We start from the raw sequence: 20,131 nt of genomic DNA, 5'->3' as shown, positions 1-20,131 counted from the left end.
CATATAATTCGAGAAACTTAAATAGGTTAAAAAAAAAAATGGTGTTGTGTTTTAATTTCATGTGTGGAATGTGGTAAATATAAGAGATAAATGTAATAATGCTATGAAATGCGTGTCTTAGAAACCGAATATCTTAAATAGAACCTGCAGCTATAATCTGTACACCTCATAAAATGTTTGGTAAAGATCCAGAACGCACGCTGAAGCTGAAGTTCAGAGGACAGAGCAGATCATCTACCAGTTGGAAGGTTGGTGGTTCAAGCCCTACTCCACCAGTTTGCCCTAAAACATTTTTGGGTGAGATACTGAATTGTTACTTTCAGCAGAGTACAAACGTGTGAATGTTGGACAGAAACCTCTAAAGGCCTTTCCCCCCCAAAACTTATATAAAGCTCTTTCAGTGCTTGAGTATAAAAAAGTGTAAAAGAACGGGTCCATTTGCCACTTTTCAGATTTTTCATAGAAAAAACATAATGATACAAAACTGAAATTGATTCTGTTTATATTTTTCAAAGACAATTTCTCTCTGAATCTTGTAATGACTACATTAAATGCTGTAAAAATGCATTTCCCAGCCGCCACAGAAGTGATTAAATTACTGCTGTTTTATTGGTAGATTTTTATGATTTCAGTTATTGTGTAGGTTCGTTTCTGGATGACAGCTCGGACTCTTTGTGGCACCCTGAGTATTTTGAGTATTAAGAACAAGTCCCCCCCCCCCCAATCACCTTTTTTTGCTATTTGTTGTGACAACAGTTTGCATCGTGGTACAGAGCCAAAAGCTCATTTGCTTCCACCTGATGTGATGTTAGGGCGATATTTAGTTTCGCCAGTAGGTGGCGGTGGCGGCTCAGCCAAACGGGTAACTGCCAAAATAATCCCTCACAAAAGTAACGCAGGCCAGTTATTACGATGGAAGCCGTCAGTAACACTGAACTGTTTTGCTGTGTTTCAGCGCAATAAACCTTCATGTGCACCTGGATGAACCTTGTCTTCCTTCAGTGTGTAACAACTTTGTGGAGGAGAGGACGTGATGTTTGAGTCTGCATCCTCTACTAATCATTCTCCTTTAACCCACAATTAAAATCCGTTCCACTAGAGTCGCATATCCATTTGCACCCTTAATCTCTCTAACATGCTGCACAACCTTACCAGCTTGATTTCTCTTCCTAGCCAAAGTCCTTTTCACCTTGCTTAGATCCGGTCTCACATGCAGCTCATTACAAGCTAGGGTTGCCAACTCCCTGAAAAATAAATAAGGGACACCTCGTGGCCAGGGCCGGGCAACCCAGTTGTCTTCACCCTTCCCAGTGTGGTGAATTTTCTAGCTCTTTTTTTGTGTGTGAAATTATTTTTTAACCATTTGACTTGAACTTGATTTAAGCAGATGCATATTCTTTGTGATATGACTATATGTGAAACAAATGATCATTTAGCCATTTATTTTTAGCTCAAAATGACAACATTAACACAGTAAAACAGGTCTCTTTCTTAAACAGAAGCCTGTCATGCTTAACTTTTGAGAATATAAGTAAATCTTTCTTTAAAAGCACTCTGTCCTGCTTAACTTAAAATTATATAAATTAATAGAAAGCAATAGAACAAAAACATTCTTGTAACAGTGCACATATAGTGCATTTAGTACAGTTGGCTTCAGTTGAGGTATTATTTCAGCTTTTCTAATGCTAATCAGCTGCTCCTGTTTGTAAACCCGCTTGTTCCCATGATTACGCATCATAACTCATCATCATTATTCATCTATGTATTACTTTTATGTATTAGTCATGTATTTGTTGTAATCATCTATCCTTGCAGTTGTTTATTACACAAAATAAATTATATTATTACACTTCTGGCCACATAGCGCTGATATTCACCGCACATGCCCATATTAACCTTAACCAGAGGGTTTAAAAAACAAACCAGTGTTTACATACCATATCTGCTTCTGCCGTGGCCTGGTGGACAAGAAATTGGTTAAGGGTTCCCCGAGCTTTCACGCCCCTCGTGTTCTTCATGTGCCCACCACTAGAAGCATGCCTATGGAAAAAGTGCGCCAGCACACAGTGCAGTGCGCTTTATAGTGCACTTTTCCAGCCAGGTGTTTCCCTTTTCCCAGTCCTCCCTGTACTTTTGCAGCCTTTTTTTTCTTTCTCTGAGCGAACAAACATTGCTGCTCTAATGCTGGGCTCACACTGTGCGGTTTTAGGCCCATTTTGAGCCGATTTTTGAGTGATCGGACCGATTTTGGCCTTCATCGTGCGTCGTGTAGTATACGTGGGGTAAAGAGAAGTGATTAACACCTCACGACCAGCTCCCGATCATCAATCGCTCGTGAGGGTGTCACCACAGGCGCTCACACTGCTCGCGCGCAAACACGTAAACGTCGGTGAAAAAGACGGCGCAGCACGGCTGTGCAGCGTGTGATCTGGACACAAGCGATGGAGGCACAACTTGTAGAACTTTGGAAAGCTCATCCGAGCCTTTTCGATGTGGCCTCACAAAATTATCACGACCACAACAACCGTGAAAATAGTTGGATTTACATGCTGCTTAATCACAGCTGCCTGATCATGTTTTTTATTAGCAATTTAGCTTCATAGCATAAGTGACTAAGTCAATGACTTAGGCACTTATGCTATGAAGCTAACGTGATGGTGGTAGTGTGTCTGTGTGAGTGAAAGACAGAGAGAGCGAGCGACAGATTTTCTGTTATAACCTTCATGTTATGGAGGCACAGTGTGCCGTCCGAGACTTGCACCGCAGTGTCGGCGTTTGTTTCCCTGTTGGCCGGTATTTTCTCCGTAAGCGACCTTTCCTCGACCAATGAGATGAGCGATAATCTGACTTGTCATACTCGAATTGTCATAAGTGTGGTGTCAGCGCATTGGTCACAAAGCAGGAGAGGGGCTGGGAATTATGTTTTCAAACAAAGTGTTAATTCCATTAAAAGTTATAGACTACTTTTGATTCTCACTGTATTACGGGACAAAGTGCGTCCCTTATTAGCTCAATACGGGACGTGTACTTTTGTTTCTAAATACGGGACGATTCCGTTTTTTAAGGGACGGTTGGCAACCCTATTACAAGCCGTTTCCTATGTCTTTGCTGTACATCTAGCAGTTCTCTTTACTTTCTTTATCTTCATGACTATCTCTCTTTTTGCCCCCTTGTATATTTTCCAGTATTTCCACATTCCACTTCCAGATCTCTGTCCAGAGACACACCAAACACCGCCTTGGCAGTTTCCCTCTGCACTGCAGCTGTACATTCCCAGCCATCTGGTATCTCTTCACTACCATCCAAAGCTGTTGAATTTGAGTACATATTTGACTATTTTTTAAATTTGATTAAAATTAATTGAATTTATGAATGGATTCATACATTTAGAAATATTTATTTGTACCTACTGTTTTTACTGTCCATTAATTTATCACAACATTAATTCCTTTAATAATAAAAAAAATCATGTGTAAATGAAGGTACTAATGAATATTTAATTGCGCTATTAATTATTTATCAATGAAATTGTTTATTTCGATGTGCGCAAGTGTCTCGGTCCTCCATACCTAGAGGGCGATATCTCAACAGCGCCAGGTTGACGAATCCCCAAAAAGTCTCGCCGAGTCAAGATGTCGCGATAACTGCTTGGAGTCGGATTCAAATTGTGGCGCTTTGACTGATCGCTAACAAGGTATATTTAATCCTTGTTTTTGTTTATCTATCTTATAGGCACTTCGTCAGTAGAAGAACTGCCCACAGTAGAGTTGTTGCTGCTAATTAAAAGAAAATATCGTTAGTTCGGAGTTTGTCATATTGAAATCTTAACCCCCCCCAGGCTTAGATTGTGTGGCTGAATACGAGCAGGAGCTAGCCATCTTTACCTGACTTGTTGACATTTTTTGGCCGATACTGTTGCTTTTATATCTGCTGTAGCGGTTGCTTATTGTCCTCCTGGACATTTACTGTCACTATTTATCTTATTAACAGCGGGACGTTAGCTTCAGATTAATTGGAAATAAGGAAATTAAAGCTGTATAGCACTGTCTTACAAAACAAACGAGAGCACGGTATAGACGTTAGCATAAACGGTTGCATTTATTTAAGCCTTTTTTGATTACTTTTGTGTGTCACTTTTTAAATACATGCATTGTTTCTGAGTTGGACAGTGGAGTATAAAAAATCTCAAAGCTGCCTCTGACTGCATCAGACTGTAAGTGACAGAGAAAATGAAAACGATAGATAAAATAAAAGTCACATGGTGATAGCAAATAATTCAGGAACTGGATATTGTTAAGACTGACACCAATATTTGCTGATTCAAAAGGCTGATACATCAAATTATATATATATATATATATAATATAAGGTTACGGGCTTTTTCGGTAAAGACTGGCGCACACAACAAACTTTAACACACATTTGTGCGTCCTTCACTTTCCAGATGGCAGCAGAAGAGGAGATCAAGGTACTGAGGATCCAGCTCAGAGAGAAGGAGGAGCAGGTTCATCAGGCTGCTCAAGCTGGCCTGGATCTCCTTAACCAGCAGGTGGAGCTGCAGAACCGACTGGATGAACAAAGAGTAGAGATGACCAACGCCCTTGAGGTCCGCTCTTACACAAATAAAGAGAAAAAGCTCCAGTAAACTGCCATGAGCCCAATACAAAAGTCCTTGTTTTCCTAAGTTTCCCGCCCTGTTGGTCATCCAAACTAACTTCATCATTGTTTCAGACCTCTCCACCTATCTTTGTCTGATGTGTGTGCCACAGGCTCTCGAGCAAGACAAGTACTCGTTGCAGAAGGAAGTGGAGCTGAAAACTCGGATGCTGGAATCACTGCAGTCGGACTTTGACTGTGTGAAGAATCAGCAGAAACGGCACCTTCAAGAACAACAAGAACATCTGGAGAGGGCTCATAGCATGGCACTCAGTGAGCTTCACAACAAGGTACAACAGCACGTGGTCTCATCTGGTATGAGGCCTGTACTAATGAGTGAAATTAGGGATAGGGAGCTATGCTAAATGTAAATGGTAAATGGCCTGTATTTGTATAGCTCTTTTCTAGTCCCTAAGGACCCCAAAGCGCTTTACACAACCTGTCATCCACCCATTCACACACACATTCACACACTGTGTACTATGTGTATCTATGTGAGTTATGAGGTTAAATGCACTATGGTATCTTACACCAGTAAAAGCCCCAATTCTTGAGTGGCTGTTAGAGCAGTAAAGTGAGATAGTTGTTGAGGTGTACCACGCTGTCACTGCCTTCAGAACTGCCTTCATTCTTTTTGGGGCTGGAAACATGATTCGGAGAATCTGGTCCGTATTGAAATGGAGTTACACAGTTGCTGCAGATTTGTTGGCTGTACATACAGATGCAAATTTCCCATTCCACCACATCTGTATGAGTACAGTAACTGTCCTGTTGTAGAAAACAGATTGACATGAATTAAGCTTTGCATTATGCTGTGCATTACACTGCTGGAAGCAGACATAGAGACACTGTGGTCATAAAGGGTCACGGTCAGCAACAATACTCAGATATGCTGCAGGATTCAAACGATGCTCAGGTAGTGCTAATGGGCTCAGAGTGTACCAAGAAAATCTCCCTCACAGCCTGACTGGTACACGGCAGGATGGATCCACGCTGTCATGTTGTTTTCCAACCTGTGATTGTGGTTTTTGCTGTCTCAGATCCTGAGGTTGCAGTCTTCTCTAGAAGAGTCCCAGCTGAATGAAAAACAGCTGAAACATAAGCTGGAAATGCAGACCGAGACGCTGAATAACAAGACGGAGGAGCTCCGAGCTCTAAATGAACACACACAGAGTTCCATGACGTCGGAAATGATAGAGGTGCAGATGAAGATCACAGAGCTGGAGAACGTTAAAGTGAGTGACTTACAAAGGAAGGTTCTACAGACGGCTCATTCTCACAGCGACAGTGTGATAATAGAGACCATCCAGAGCTGAGCTGCTATGTTAAGCTGTTCAGAGAAAGGCTTGTGGATCTGACAAGCTGCTTAGTTTTTCCAGATGTTTTTGGTCCTTTGAGCACCACAAAGCATGTACCATCCAGGTCAACTAACACGAGAAGTACCTAGATGAATAAAAATCATTAATGGCATGAGAAGAAGAGGTGTTGAATCAGCATGTGGTGTAATCTGTTCATCTACCAGGTGGAGCTGGAGCAGGCACTGCAGGAATCGCAGTACAAGGAGCAGCAGCTGGAACTGAGCAACAGCAGCCTGCAGCGGCAGCTGGAGCGAATCACCGAAGAAAAGGAGGAAAGGCAGAAAGAAGCGGTGTCCTGGTTCAATGCATTAGAGGTGAACATGTTACAGTCTGCTGTTCTCTGTGTTGTGCAGTCACACCAGGGTGGAAATGCCTGGAAAGGTCTTAAATAAGCACTTTCACTAATCTCAAAATAGATTAACAATATAATAATCTAAAAGTATTAATGGAACGATTGAAATTAGGCAAGTAGGAGATGATATTGTGCATTTGATGAAGCTCGTACTTGCTGCTTGGTTGGTTGTGTCCGACTCTGCTGCGGTCACGTCCTGTGATAGTCTAATCAGGGCAAAGTTGATAATATAATCCAATTTTGAATTCTTAGAGAAGCGTGTTTAGTTTCACACAGTAAGCATTTCCACAGACTGTCGCTTCAGTTGTTGTCTTTCTCTCTCTGTAATGACAGAAATCTCGTGAGGCCAACAGGGATCTGCAGATCGAGTTGGATCAGGTTCTTCAGCAGGCCCAGGATCCAAACAGCAAAGGGAACTCGCTGTTTGCTGAGGTGTGTCACACTTTCCTTTGGCAGCAGGTCTCTCTGTAAGTCCAGAGTTGTGCTTGAATCGAACCTGGAACCTCAGTAAATGGCTCCATGTTGTGTTGCAGCTGGAGGATAAGCGGGCTGAGATGGAGAGGCAGCTCATCAGTGTGAAGGTCCAGTACCAGTCGCTGCAGAAAATACACGCCTTTAGCAAACAGCAGATGCAGCGCTTGAAGGTAGCGTGCGATAGCTCATCTGGTCGGTCGCCGGTTTGTAACTGGTTGGTGGTTGGCTGACAGTATGGATGTGCGTGTTTGGTGCAGGTGCAGATAGCCACTCTGATGCAGCTGCAGGGCTCCAGGGCTGACCCTGCTCAGCTGGAGAGACTGCAGTCCATGCTGTCGGAGAAAAATGGAGAGATCCAGAATCTGATGACTAAACTGCAGAGGCTGGAGAAGGTGGAGGTGAGAACGTAACAGTCAGTGCAGTTTGTAGAACGACTTCACGTTGAGAAAGTGTGTGCGCTCGTGCGAGAGTAACACCTGCCCTGTTCCACAGACAATTACACAAAATGCTTTTAGAGCAGATTTACTTCACGTTAGTCCTACTTACTGAAAAAAACTTTCCCAGCAGACTAAGAGGTGCTAGCATAGCATTTATGAATTAGAGCTGGATATTAACAAGTCCAAAATCTACAGAAAACTACAGGCTCAGATAGAGCCTTGTCTCTAGCAAATGGGATGTTTTCTGCTTTAACAGGAGCTCGGCTAAGCCTCTCACATAACATGAACTTGTGCTGTTTTACTTATGAGATAAAATGCTACACCTGCTCTCCTAGATTCGGACACAGTCACATGTCGTTTGTTCCGTGTGTAGATGTTATTGAAGTCTCAGCCAGCTAATCCGGCTCCAGCCGATGATGGAGATGGCCAGGATGAAACATACTACACCGACCTGCTCAAAATGAAGCTCAGCAACACTCTGTGAGTTTGGCTGTTTTCTGGCCTTTTGCTTGACCATCTACAGGTTGCCTAGAAATATAATGATCTGAATAAAAGAAAGAAATTGTCAGTTGGCCTTTCTTGCCATCAAAATGAGTCTGGATCCATATTTTGGGACAGATGTATCCATAAATGTCTGATTATTGGCTCGTTAGAGCAGCATACAATCTTGGTTCACTTTCATGGTAAATGGACTGATACAGTGATTATTCTGCTCTGCTTGAACACTGAAAGTGCTTTAAAGAAAGGTCAGTGAAACAATGTTAAACAATTTATCTTTAATGTGAGATATTCAGGTTGACACAATGAGAACGCGTGAAAAACATGTTGGAAATGTAGCTTTAAAAAACGAAACAAAAAAGACAACAGGTTGGATCGACGGGAAAAATACATTACAGGTAAATTTATGTGAAGAAGCCAGTGCTTTGAGCCCCATTCATCGGGAGACAACTTGAAGTCCGCCACCTTATAGACGGTCCTTGGGTGCTTAATGTAACAGTGTTGTTGGACTTGGATGAAAGTGGGAAAACGGCCACAGTAATTAGGCTCAGACGTTAGAATAGAAGTAGAATCACTGTGCAGCTGAAGAAACCATCACAAGAACAAAAGAGGTTTTATCCATTTATAACGGATTTTTCTGTCTTTCGATCTTTATGCAGGAAGTCTGGGTCAGGTGGTTGGTTTTCTTGGTTTCATGAATCAGTGCTTAATTGTAAAACACATATTTGTCTGCACTGGGAAGATTTGATATTTTCAGGATAAAAAATAAACTGTTACTGTAACAAAGAAGGTTAGACTTCAGTTATTTCATCTACATATTTAACTTCGGCTTCAAATAGTGTGTGTGTGTGTGTGTGTGTGTGTGTGTGTGTGTGTGTGTGTGTGTGTGTGTGTGTGTGTGTGTGTGTGTTAGTAAGGATGCAGAGCGTCTGAGAGATGAGCTTTCTCTTCAGAGGATGAAGTCTTTGTCAGAGAGTCAGAGAGCTCTGGAGCTGGAGAGGAAACTCTTCACATCTGAGCGGCTGCTCAAACAGGTAACAGGCTGCTCTCACTGCAGCACTTCCCTGTGTTAGTATCTCTTACAAGTGCCGTTTAAAACTACAAAGCAGATGGAAGCACAAGAGGTAGTGTTTTACCTCTAGGTAGTGTTTTCTGTGGAAATCTTAAATAATTATAAAATGACATCTAAAAAAGTAACAATACTAAAATAACTTCATGGTTTTACAGTAATCGTGTAGCTCTAGTTGGTATATGTACTTGGTTTGTTTCTTCTACTGAGCTGTAAATTTGAGCCCCATGATGGGATTTTTGTAAGGAATGTGGACTATTGTATCTGCTGTGATCTTATATTTGCTATTTGATTGGATATTTCCATTTCCTGCTGCAGGCTCAGAGTGACAAGATCAAGTTACAGTTGCGAGTAGAGGAGCTCCAACACAAATATGAGCCAAAAGGTATGTAGCATAGCGCGCCCGCTCTGTACATATGTACACATGCGCCGGGGTTGTTGCAGCTATGTAACTGTGCTGTCACCTGCAGAGGCAAAGAAGAATCTCATCCAGAAGAGAAAGAGAGAGAAACTTCCTGTTGACATCACACCCTCCGTGGAGGAGGCACCGCTGGACCGGACCAAGGAGGCCGTTGCTGTGGTGACAGATACAGCGGACCCCGAGGCTGACATGCGTCCTCCACTGAGCTCCTCAGCAGGTGTTTCAGAGGCTGAGCCACGGCCTGCAAAGTGTGTGAAGATCAGTGAAAACGAAGCTAGTGTAATTCCCAACCCCAGGTATGTACTAACAGCAGGGATGTGTACGACCAACTAAGTTCTTGGGAGTTTAGCGTTGGCTTTAACCCCGACCTTGCAGAGACGCCAAGGTAGTTTACATGACTGTACATAAATTTCTGTCCACAAGTTGCAGCTAAGGCATAAATACAGGTGGTTTTTCTGTTTAGGGGATTATTAGTAACATTTTGTCTGTATTTGTTAAACTGGAAGGATTTCATGAGTTTTAATCTTTGGTTTTGAAAAGTTGAGGCATTGTTCTCTGTAATATCTATGCTCCTCGTGATGAAGATGATGGGGGTGATTGTGATTGGCAGTTTGATTCTAGTCCACAGTAGGGCTGCCACAAACGATTATTTTGATAGTCGACTACTCACAGATTATTTTTGCGATTAGTCGACTAATCAGATCATCATCCATTGGACGTAAAACTACAGCTTATTGCACCAGCAGCATATGCTCTTATATAACTATCATTAGCTTACAGCTTTAAGTGTTTAAGGTCTGTGCTAACTAAAAATAAAGAAAAGATGATAGTTTATTACATTTTAATGAAGTTTGCAGATTGTTTCGGTGAAGTTTAATAAACTCCTTGCTATCTAAAATATAACAGGACACTGGAGTATATTCTGGAGCATCTCACACTTCTGATAATCAGCTGTCTGCTTGACGTTTATTCAGCTGTGTAAAAACTATAACTTTAATCTCAGCCAAACCGATTTACTCAGGAACAAATAAAATACAAAAAAAAAAAAAGCCAAACAACAACATTTTTAAGTTATCTAAGTGACTCATATATATTTAACCTGAGTAGCGAAAGACGGCGGTGGGTTTGAAAACGATTTGCGGGGAGTCCGGCGTTCTCACGGCTCTAGTGAGCCTAGCCCCCGGCTAGCTATCGAGCTAGTGGGTAACAGACGTCTCCGAAAACGTCGGAGCGCTTTTGAAAATATGCGGTGTCCTGATAAACTGAGCAGATATTTGAGGTTTACACAGCTACATTCTCGCCTGAAAATATGTTAAACGTTTATTTTGTGACCCAGAAAGAATAATAAGAGTAATATTAAAACTAACTAGCTGCCGCCATTGTTGGAAACTGCGCTGGGCCGCGCTATGAATTCTGGGACACAGCTGCTTCTTCTTCTTCTTCGGGGTTTAACGGCAGCTGACATCCTTGTACATGCAGTGCTGCCATCTTCTGTTTCAGTCCGTTATTACACTCTTAAATCCTGCTACTTATTCCTGCGTCTTTTGGGATCTTACAAAGCTTCAAACGACGCGTCGACTATTAAATCAGTCGTCGACGATTTTGATAGTCGACGTAATCGTGACTAGTCGACTAATCGTGGCAGCCCTAGTCCACAGTGTGATCTTTGAGTGGAAAATTTAATGTTTCTTGGTTGTGTTTTGTTTTTCCAGTAGATTTTGTAGTCTGTGTTATTGGAAACACTGATAGTTGGTATAGGAGAGAATGTTTGTCTCCACTGTTGCAATTTGGCCAATAAAAAAAAGGCCTTTGATAGCAGAGCATGACTTTTGTCTTCCACCCCTCACCCCCGACCGCTCATGGCACATGGCCCCACCCCCCCGGTTCTGATGGAGGTTTCTTCCTGTTAAAAGGGAGTTTTTCCTTTCCACTGTCCCAAAGTGCTGCTCATAAGGGGTCATATGATTGTTGGGGTTCCTCTGTTTTCTCTGTTGTCTTTACCTTACAATCTAAAGCACTGTGAGGCAACTGTTGTGATTTGGTGCTATATAAATAAATGTTTCATATTGGGAGGGAAGAATTGTGAGCTGTAGAAGCTCGGGCATCCTTAAAGAGTTACTGCGAGGTTGGTTTATTCTAATTTCTGACATAGTGGGTCTAGTAACTAATAATAAAGCATCAGGCCTTTTTTCCCTGTGAATTGTTATGTTCCTTTAATTTTATGGTTTTGTCATATTGCTCAAAGAAAATTGCAAATATTTTAAAGTGTTTAGTGTTCTTCTGAATCAGTGACTTGCCAAATCCATATTTGAAGCTGAGTGCTGAAGAGAAAGGTCCTGTTTACTTTGTCAAATGCTTTTTCTTCTAATGACACTAATAAGCTTGTTTAAAAATAAATAGTCTCAGCGCAACTTTAGTCCTGTTTTGGCACATCGTGTTGTTGACTAAGTACAGATGAAAACTGTAAGATCAGGAGCCGAATGAGCAGTAACTGAATTGTTTTTGGTTGTTCTCAGCTCTCCTTCAGCTGACTGTAAGGAGAAAGTGATGGAGGAGAACCAGCAGCAGAATAAGCGAGAGGAGAGGAGAAAGAAACAGAAAGCAGTGGAGATGATCCATGTCAGTTCTAACAGCAGCATGGAGAACCAGTGCGCTCAGCAGTAGGACTCATCAGGCCTGGACTACACACCGTCACATGTGGACATGTATATGATGCTGCTGTCATTTCTAATAGTCTTTAAAATAAAACAACTTCTGTTCTTATAAATATTATAATTATTAATTTGTTCTACAATTGTACCCACACATTTAAATCTATTAAAATGTTTCCAACATGCTGTATATTCATTTTTTCAATTCTTTCTTGTTACATTCTGTGATATGCAACATATCTTTAAAATACATCAAGTGCAGTAAGTATACATACGTTTCATATAAATATACTCTATAACTTTCTTATTTTCTCTAGCCCACATAATTAAACATTTCAGTTACATAAAACATGTGAATTTTGATTTTATGTACTGTATAACCTGTATAATAAATATGTGTAAAATATGCCACCTCCTACACCAGCTGCTGTATCCCGTTTATTTGAATATATAACACGCTACACCAGCAGGGGGCAGCAGCGGGAGGTTTGTGTACTGTACCGCAGCTCAAAGAAGAGAAGCTGTACGTGGACCAATGAGAATCGACGGAAAAGTAGAAGCTTTCGGATGTCTGCGGGAACTGTCAGAACAGGTGAAGGCATCGCTTCAGCGTCACTGCTGCTCTACTGTCGCTCGGACTGGTGAGTGTTTGCTAACCTGAACGCTGTCGCCGTCACGGAGCGGTTCTTGGTCGCAGCTTTCTGGTTCCTCGGGATTTGGGAACTCTTAGCTGTCAGCTGTTACGGCGTTACTTACGTGCTCATTGTGTCGCCTAGATATGCAAACATGTGTAGAGCTGTCATTGTGTCACTTTTTTGGTAGCCAATATGTAAAGACGCTCACAGCCCGGTGAGTCACGCCAGACTCTATTCAACATCTTGACTTTTTAAATCGACATATTTCTCAAAGCAGATTATCACCAGAGACGGAACAAAAAGTAGTTTAGTCCCATTTTTTGGTTAAAACACGAGATTAGAGAGTGGAGTTTTGCCCCGGGCTGGAGAACAGTAATAAGGACCAGTGGTGTAGTGGTTAACCCCCCTCGTAAAGCTCATGCAGCACCTGAAGGTAGCTATGATTCTGACATGCCGTGCTGTGTATTCCAGTCACCATGAAGCTGATACCCTTTCATGTCGGGGGAACCTCCTTCATCCTGGCCGTCCTCTTGGTGCTGCATTACTGTCACATAGCCAGCATTCTTGGCCACAAGGTAGGTTAAACCTTTTGCTCTGATAAAGTGTTTAAAGCTCTCAGATGTTCTCGAGCATGTCATTTAGTTTCGCTGCACCTGTGATAAGATGGATTTGGCAGCAGTGATGGGTGGAAAGAGCTGCTGATCAAAGCCTGGCTGTGGGCAAACTGAAGACTCGTGAGAACATCCACGTGTGTTTCAGCTGCAGCTGGGACTTGGCTGGAATTAGCGGTGTGATAAAAGCTGTTACCTTTTAACCCAGGTAACTCTCACTGGTAACCAGTGTTGGTCAAGTTACTTGAAAAAAGGTAATCAGTAACTAATTACTGATTACTTCCCCCCAAAATAATCCGTTGCTTTACTGATTACTTATTTTCAAAAGTAATTAATTACTTAGTTACTTTTTAAAACACTATTTACAACCTGAAGAGGTGATAAAGTGATAGATCTCTCAGCCCAATTCTACTTTTTCTACATAATCCATCATACAAAATGTAATCAAATGGAAAAGTCTCTTTTTAAAACTTGTTTTATCAGTTTTAATCTTTTAACTTTATGCATCAAGCAAACATTAAATTATCTGCAACATTCTCTGACTGGAAGAAATTAGTTTAACATTTAAACCTATTTTCTGCACATTCCAGCACATAAAATAAAATATTTTTTGTGTTTACACTCAGTCTTTCAAATAGATGCAAGTAAAACAACAGAAAATAAAGTCAAAGACTCAGCGGTCCTGTTGCTCTATTTTCACCTGTAAAGCAGGAGTGGGGCAGGCGGAGGTTTACCCTGGTGCAGGTGTGCCGCGGTCAGTGGAAGGATACGGCAGTTTCTCTGTGAACGTCACATTCCCGTCATAGCGCACTCAGTGCTTGTTGGAAGTTTAGGGGTTTTTTCGCTGTAAAAAGAAGTTTTCTTCCCACGCACAGCGGACACTAATGTTTTTGTCACTTTTTATGGAATCAAACTCAAAGTAAGGTCAGTACTTCCACGCTTTAAACGCTGCACGCTCATACTCTCTCCCACAATCGATATATGATCCATTGTTTCACTAACGTTGCACTGGCTTACGTCACTGTCATGAGACATTCTCGCAAAAAATCACGGTTTTAGTAACGCAGCGTTCCTATGGGAAAGTAATCTAATTACCGTTTTTGCAATAGTAATCCCTTACTTTTACTCCTTACTTTAAAAAAGTAATCGGATTACAGTAACGCTACTGCCCATCTCTGCTGGTAACAAATGAAGACATCAGTGTTTTTATGGCAGTACACCATAAATGACAGTATCTTGTAACGGGACTCATGCAAAGAATAAAAATGAAGGGCTGCAAATCAGCAGAACTGGTCTCCTTGTTTTACATGCTAAAAGCGATGATGCCTTTGTTCTGTGCACTGTCGCTTCTCAGGAGGAATGTGACTCATAGTCTAAAGGGGCTGTGCATGCTTAGTAACACTAAAGAAAAGAAAGGCGCTGTATAAATGCTGGTATATTTCCATGAAGTTAATTAGCCTCTTTAGAGAGAACTTGGAGTGTTAGAGCTGGAGTGCTCGTATGCTGATGTAAGAGCTATGAAGTAAAAATAAAAAACAGCAAGCACCATCAAAAATGGCATCTGAGTTTGAATGAAACCCAAAGAAAGGTGTTTGTCATTAAACCAGGGAGGTGTCTAAATTTCTTCCCATGTTTCTCTTTGTGCAGTCTGGAGGCGATTTAATCGTGGTGGAAAACCCAGAACATGAGGCTGTAAACGGTGAAGAGGAAGACGTGGCAGTAGATGATGTGGAAGATGATGAAGGAGATTTAGACGTTGTCCAGCCCAGTGAGCAGTGGCAGACACTTAAACCAGGTCATGCCCTCAGTGTTTTCCTTCACAGGGCTTTTTCTCTGGTTCTGAATAATGACAATCAGTCCTAAGATAAACACAACTTTGTGTATGATCTAATGCTTCAGATGAGGATAGACCTTATATAGATGAAGCCTCCATATGGGATTTATTTGATCCTCCTTTCATGTAACCTCACAAAGGTTGTTACATTTTCTCTATGCAAAATCATCATTTTAGTATCTGTGAAGTTTAATCGTGCCAACACAGTTATTGTGATAGCCAAGATTTGTTAAATAACCATTATTGACGCAACAATCAACACTTACCCATGTTGCAGTTCCTTTGGTGGCTCCAGAAGGGAGTGAGTCCCAGTAGCTGTAGCAATCTCCATGGATGTCCTGTTAATAAGGCCAACGAAACGATGTTTAGTCTCTTACAAGCTGGTAACAAAGTGTTGTCTGGTTCACCCTTAAACCTAGCTGGTGTTTTTTCTGCTTGAATGATTCGGTGTTAAGTGGCTTAACAAACCAAAAGGTACAAAGTCTAGAGTGGAAAGAAGTGAAAAGCAGCCAGTGCACAAAGAGGCTCTGAAAGACTTTCAGAAAGCAGAAAATCTAAATGTAGCAACAGGAAGGGTGGTTCAAAACATTTTCAGAGTACTTCATTACAAAAATTCACATTAGAGTGTGGCAGCGTGTAATTGTTGTTATTGACAGACATGATTTGCTGCACATACTAAAGGCCTTTATGCGGGACCTTATATCACATATACACAGCCATTAGCTGACTCAAACATCGGTTTGTATTTGCATCCATCCATTTTCTGCTGCTTCTGGGTCGCATCAATCTGCGAGCTCACGAGTTTCATAATATTCAGCAGTCGTATAATTATTTTGAGCAACTCTGTCTGTGCACACACAGGTCAGGCAGTGCCACAAGGTTCTCACGTGAGGCTGAATCTGCAGACAGGTGAGAGGGAGGTCAGACTGGGAGAAGAGCAGCTGAAATACTGGACAGAGGAGCACAGGTGGGGGTCCAGGCTAAAACTTCAGTCTGCAGACAGTAGTTTATTTCGCTCCCTTTAATACTTCTTCCAGCAAAGTGCACCCAGTAGGGGGCAGTAGTAGGAAAAGATAAAATGGCTTTGCAGTAAAAGTGTACATTTGCAGGGAGGAAGAAGCGCTCCGGTCTTCCTTTAATCCCGATGAGCTGAAACGAGCCATGAAGAAGATAAAAGAGGACTGGAAGCTTGGAAGCAAGGACACAGAGCAGAAGGTAGCAGCTCAAATGCCACTGTTGAACTTCTGATTACATGCTGGCAGCAGAAGCTTTAAGTGTGCCCACATATGAGCCTTTACTGTGTGTCTCCACTGCTCGCTGGGCGCTTCTAGGACTCTGTGGCTTCTAAGTTTCGCACAATGGAGGAGTTGAAGAAAGACATGGCTCAGCTGGACCTGCTGCTGGAGACGGATGTTCAGGTACATCAGTGTTCCTGGATCTCACGTATGATTGTGATGTGACCTTGAGTGAGCTGTTACTGTGAAACGTTTTGAGCTTCAGTCAAATGAAGTTTCTTGCATGTGTAGATAATGAGGCGTCTGCTGGAGCAGTTCAACAGCAGCAACTCAACTAGCGAACAAAGACTGAGCATCCTGACGGAGCTCGAATATCTGGTGCATCAGGTAACACACACACAGGATGATGTTTCACACTGTGGTGAATTGTCCCGTCTCTAACCCTGCATGCATGCTTGTATGTGTGCTAGGTGGATAATGCTCAGACTCTGTGCTCCATGGGGGGCCTCCAGTTCCTTTTAGAAGGTCTGAACAGCTCTGACTTCAGATTACAGGAAAGCTCTGCTTTCGTCCTGGGCTCTGCATTAGCCAGGTATGATATTTAGACTTGATTAAGCTTGATTAGTCTGATGTTCCAGATGTTCCAGATATGCAGATATGTCACTTCTTGCTGTACAGTGGTGTCTGTGATCACATCGAGCTTCTGTAGCTGTTTAAAATCAAAACAGGTGGTTTTTAAATACATTTTTGACTTTTCTCTGCAAATTGTGCACAACATTATGTTTTGTTCTTGTTTACTATGTGACTGAGTTGTAATGCAATAACCCTGATTGCGATGGCACTCCAACAGTGCTGCAGCTTATCAGATGAGATCGTATAATGTCACAGAACACTGGCTGCACAACATGTGGTACATCATGGTTTTGGGTTCTTTTTGGAAAAAAACCAAATTTGAATTTTGAAAGCCAAGCAGCAACTTCCAGGCGTCGAAAAGTTCCAAATAATAGTCAAATAAATAGTTGAATATGAGAATATGAGTCTTGAAAGTCTCAAATCTCTTCTGAGCAAAACACTTGAGTTGAAAGCAAACACGACTGTCAGCGTTGTCACACTTTGTGTGTCCTGCAGTAATCCAGCAGTTCAAGTTGAAGCCGTGGAGAATGGCGCTCTCCAGACACTGTTAACCACGCTGGCCACTGCTCAGCAACTCAGAGTCCAAAAAAAGGTAAGCACACCCACACAGCTTTCAGTTTATGTTCAGAAAGTTGGAGACAACACGTTGCACAGAGAGCTTGACAAAAGAAGGCAACTCGACTTGTTTAGGTTTGTGAAGATGCTTCACCTCTCATCCAGGAAACTCTCAAGACTACCATGACTTGTAAGAATGAGAACCGCCACAGACACACACACAGCTGAAGTGTGTGTGTGTGTGTTCGTTCTGTCTAGGTTCTGTTTGCAGTGGCTTCCCTCTTGCGTCACTTCCCCTATGCACAGCGTCACTTCCTGACACGTGGGGGTCTGCAGGTCCTGTCAGAGCTGTTCAGGACTGACAACAGTGGAATTCTGCGTACACGCATCGTCACCATGTTATACGATATGATTACTGAGAAGGTACAGTAGACGCACGCTCCTGCTCCTCGATTCCAAGCCCAGTGCAGTGCTCCTCTTCAAATACAAGGTCTAAATGATCTGAATGATTAAAGTTGGTATCAGTAGGTTGGGACTTTCCAGTGCCCAGCTCGTGGGATCGTTCTCATGATCTCTTCTCTCCTCTTCCAGGAGCTGATCTTCCAGGGAGGTCTGGACCCAGTACTGGACGCGTCTCATGATGAGCGGCGGCGTCAGTACTCTAAGGTGTCTTTGCAGGAGGAGCTGTTGGAGAAGGGCTGGTGCATTCTGGTCCCACAGCTCCTGGAGTCTTCAGAGAATGACTACAGAGAGAAGGTGGGTGGTTTCATCTATTTTGCATTAATAGTATAACAACTGTTAAAAAGAACTTTCCCTGAGAGTCGGTGCTGTTTTTTGCAGGCTCTCCGGGCTTTGTTGGCAATGGCTCCAGTGTGTTTGGATCAGTACCGCTCAGACGGCTCTCTGCAGGCTTCTCTTCACTCTCTGAAGCAAGAGTACCAGGACATGATCCAGTCAGAAATAATTCTAGCAGAAGAGAACACCTACTTTGAGGAGATTGTAGAACTCATCGATGCACTGCAAGTGAAAATGAAATGATCAGAGGACAGCACTTTGACGTTTCATATGAACATGGCGTACATCGAGGAGCTGGCACTTTTACTCTGTTGGGGTCAGTCGATCGCAGAGCAGTGGACAAGGAACACAATTTTGAGGACATAACGAGTGAGCTGGAAGACAGATCTGCGATTAGTCAGCATGAACACAACCAACAAATACTTCACGTGTTGCCTAAAAATGTTCTCCACACTTCTGAAGCTGTTCGTATGGCCTCTCTGAGAGGTCACATCGAGGGTGATTTTACCATCAATAACGTTGCTTTTCTTCCAATCACTGTGGTGTGTGGGTAGGGTGGTGTAGTCCAGGTATGTGCTCCAGATGCTATAGAGGATGTGCACATACTGACTGCACACACACCGCTAATCCCAAAGAGCAGTGATCCCTGTTGCTGTATGGAGTCTCTTCTGGTTGCCGTCACAAGTGAATGTGTCACAGAAGGAATTGGTTCACAGTGATGGTGGCATGGTGATGGCCATGTAGTCCCGCTGCACGTTTGATAGGAAGCAAGAGCTGGGTCATGTGCTTTGCAGCAACGTCACTTTGCCAGGATGTAACTGGCTTCACTTCCTCTAACATTAGACATCAGGTTGGGTAAGTGCGCGTGTTATGGGTGTTAAGTCAGTTTCATGCAGAAGGCAGCGTCGGCAACGTCTGACTGATCACAAACGTGGATGTTTACTGGCAGCAGAGCGACGGATTTTATGAAGACCGTCAAGCAACGCAGCAACCACGGCTGAAGTATCTGAATGTGGAATAGAGTGCTGTACATACAGTATTAAACAACACTGTATGATTGCATGTTCAAGGTTAACCCTTAAGTTGCTGTGCTTATCCCCAGATCCCCCTCTGTATGCCTCATGAAAACCAGACTTTGTGACCACATGGGGATGTAAAAACTGTTTGACACTTAATTTTAAAGTCATGCTGCTCTGTGTGGTGGACAGTGTGAATGATACTGTAACATGAACGAGTGTTGTTGGTGGCATACAGACAGAAGGACATCGTCTGCTGTGCCAGGTGTAGCAGTCCACTTCCAGCTCCTCTAGGTCCCGACCTGAACCCACTGCACCACCCCTTCCCTGCAGCAGAGCCACAGACCACACCCCCACCACAATTACTGTTTATGTAACTTAGGCAACCTGACTTCACACCCAATGGAAACACGTTTTTCATCTGTTTTAAAATAAGAAAACAGGATTGTATTTGAAATGTTATTTTCTAAGACTAATATGTTCTACTCTATAGGTTACAGGAAATTTAAGCGTCTGGTAATACAAGTTATTGCAACTAACAAGAATGTGCTGCAAGTTGCAGTAGAATTTGGATAGATTTAGCTCTTTTGGGGTGTGGTGGGTTTTGTAGTAATATTTTCACTCTGGACTGATAACTTCAACATATTCATGTGCTTATTTATTTGAAAAAGATGGTGTTCTGTTGATGTATGTTCGAGAAAATAACGTATAGCTCCACAATAAAAAATGAGTGTTTCCAGACAAAAATGTTCACTAAACTGTCTTTTAGATTATTCTCTCTGCTGTATTTCAGTAAGTGTGCAGACACTGTAGATGTATTTGCAACCGTGCATGGGTACAAGATAGATTTTCAAGATTAATCTGGTAAAGAATGCAAATAGATCTCTTCCCAGTGTAATTC

The 20,131-nt window shown here is 42.3% G+C and overlaps 2 protein-coding genes across 4 annotated transcripts; both read left to right on the top strand.

Annotated features, from left to right (window-relative positions):
- Nucleotides 1–3,553: 3,553 nt before the first annotated feature.
- Nucleotides 3,554–12,106, top strand: spdl1 (spindle apparatus coiled-coil protein 1). 2 transcript variants are annotated; one of them, XM_086261096.1, is made up of 13 exons: nt 3,554–3,694; nt 4,445–4,606; nt 4,770–4,946; nt 5,697–5,891; nt 6,179–6,328; nt 6,700–6,798; nt 6,900–7,010; nt 7,098–7,238; nt 7,651–7,757; nt 8,689–8,809; nt 9,163–9,229; nt 9,315–9,561; nt 11,782–12,106. In XM_086261096.1, the coding sequence occupies exons 2-13, from the start codon at nt 4,445–4,447 to the stop codon at nt 11,927–11,929; spliced, it is 1,725 nt and encodes a 574-aa protein (XP_086117222.1). In that variant the 5' UTR covers nt 3,554–3,694; the 3' UTR covers nt 11,930–12,106. The 2 variants fall into 2 exon arrangements, with proteins under 2 accessions (XP_086117222.1, XP_086117228.1); XM_086261102.1 differs by lacking the exon at nt 3,554–3,694 and adding an exon at nt 3,769–4,213.
- Nucleotides 12,107–12,449: 343 nt separating this feature from the next.
- sil1 (SIL1 nucleotide exchange factor) lies at nt 12,450–19,977 on the top strand. 2 transcript variants are annotated; one of them, XM_086261076.1, is made up of 12 exons: nt 12,450–12,557; nt 13,023–13,126; nt 14,810–14,957; nt 15,858–15,963; nt 16,106–16,211; nt 16,328–16,414; nt 16,523–16,618; nt 16,702–16,823; nt 17,360–17,456; nt 17,678–17,842; nt 18,011–18,175; nt 18,260–19,977. In XM_086261076.1, the coding sequence occupies exons 1-12, from the start codon at nt 12,452–12,454 to the stop codon at nt 18,455–18,457; spliced, it is 1,500 nt and encodes a 499-aa protein (XP_086117202.1). In that variant the 5' UTR covers nt 12,450–12,451; the 3' UTR covers nt 18,458–19,977. The 2 variants fall into 2 exon arrangements, with proteins under 2 accessions (XP_086117202.1, XP_086117212.1); XM_086261086.1 differs by lacking the exon at nt 14,810–14,957.
- The last annotated feature ends 154 nt before the right edge of the window (nt 19,978–20,131 follow it).

Source organism: Aulonocara sp. 'chitande type north' Nkhata Bay, linkage group LG2 (genome assembly GCF_057382095.1).
Source record: "Aulonocara sp. 'chitande type north' Nkhata Bay isolate Kocher_YH1m ecotype deep benthic linkage group LG2, A_spYH_male_GT1.1, whole genome shotgun sequence".
Taxonomy (NCBI): Eukaryota; Metazoa; Chordata; class Actinopteri; order Cichliformes; family Cichlidae; genus Aulonocara; species Aulonocara sp. 'chitande type north' Nkhata Bay.
The sequence above is the reverse complement of the archived record's forward strand: the minus strand, read 5'-3'. Positions and strand labels throughout refer to the sequence as shown.

Excerpts from the sequence above, each read along its gene's own strand:
- spdl1 (XM_086261096.1), top strand. The coding sequence starts at position 4,445 with ATGGCAGCAGAAGAGGAGATCAAGGTACTGAGGATCCAGCTCAGAGAG. Across the intron at positions 4,607-4,769 it reads AGATGACCAACGCCCTTGAG|GCTCTCGAGCAAGACAAGTA; the intron begins GTCCGCTCTTAC and ends TGTGTGCCACAG. Across the intron at positions 9,562-11,781 it reads AGTGTAATTCCCAACCCCAG|CTCTCCTTCAGCTGACTGTA; the intron begins GTATGTACTAAC and ends GGTTGTTCTCAG.
- sil1 (XM_086261076.1), top strand. The coding sequence starts at position 12,452 with ATGAGAATCGACGGAAAAGTAGAAGCTTTCGGATGTCTGCGGGAACTG. Across the intron at positions 12,558-13,022 it reads CTCTACTGTCGCTCGGACTG|TCACCATGAAGCTGATACCC; the intron begins GTGAGTGTTTGC and ends TGTGTATTCCAG. Across the intron at positions 16,619-16,701 it reads TCGAATATCTGGTGCATCAG|GTGGATAATGCTCAGACTCT; the intron begins GTAACACACACA and ends TATGTGTGCTAG.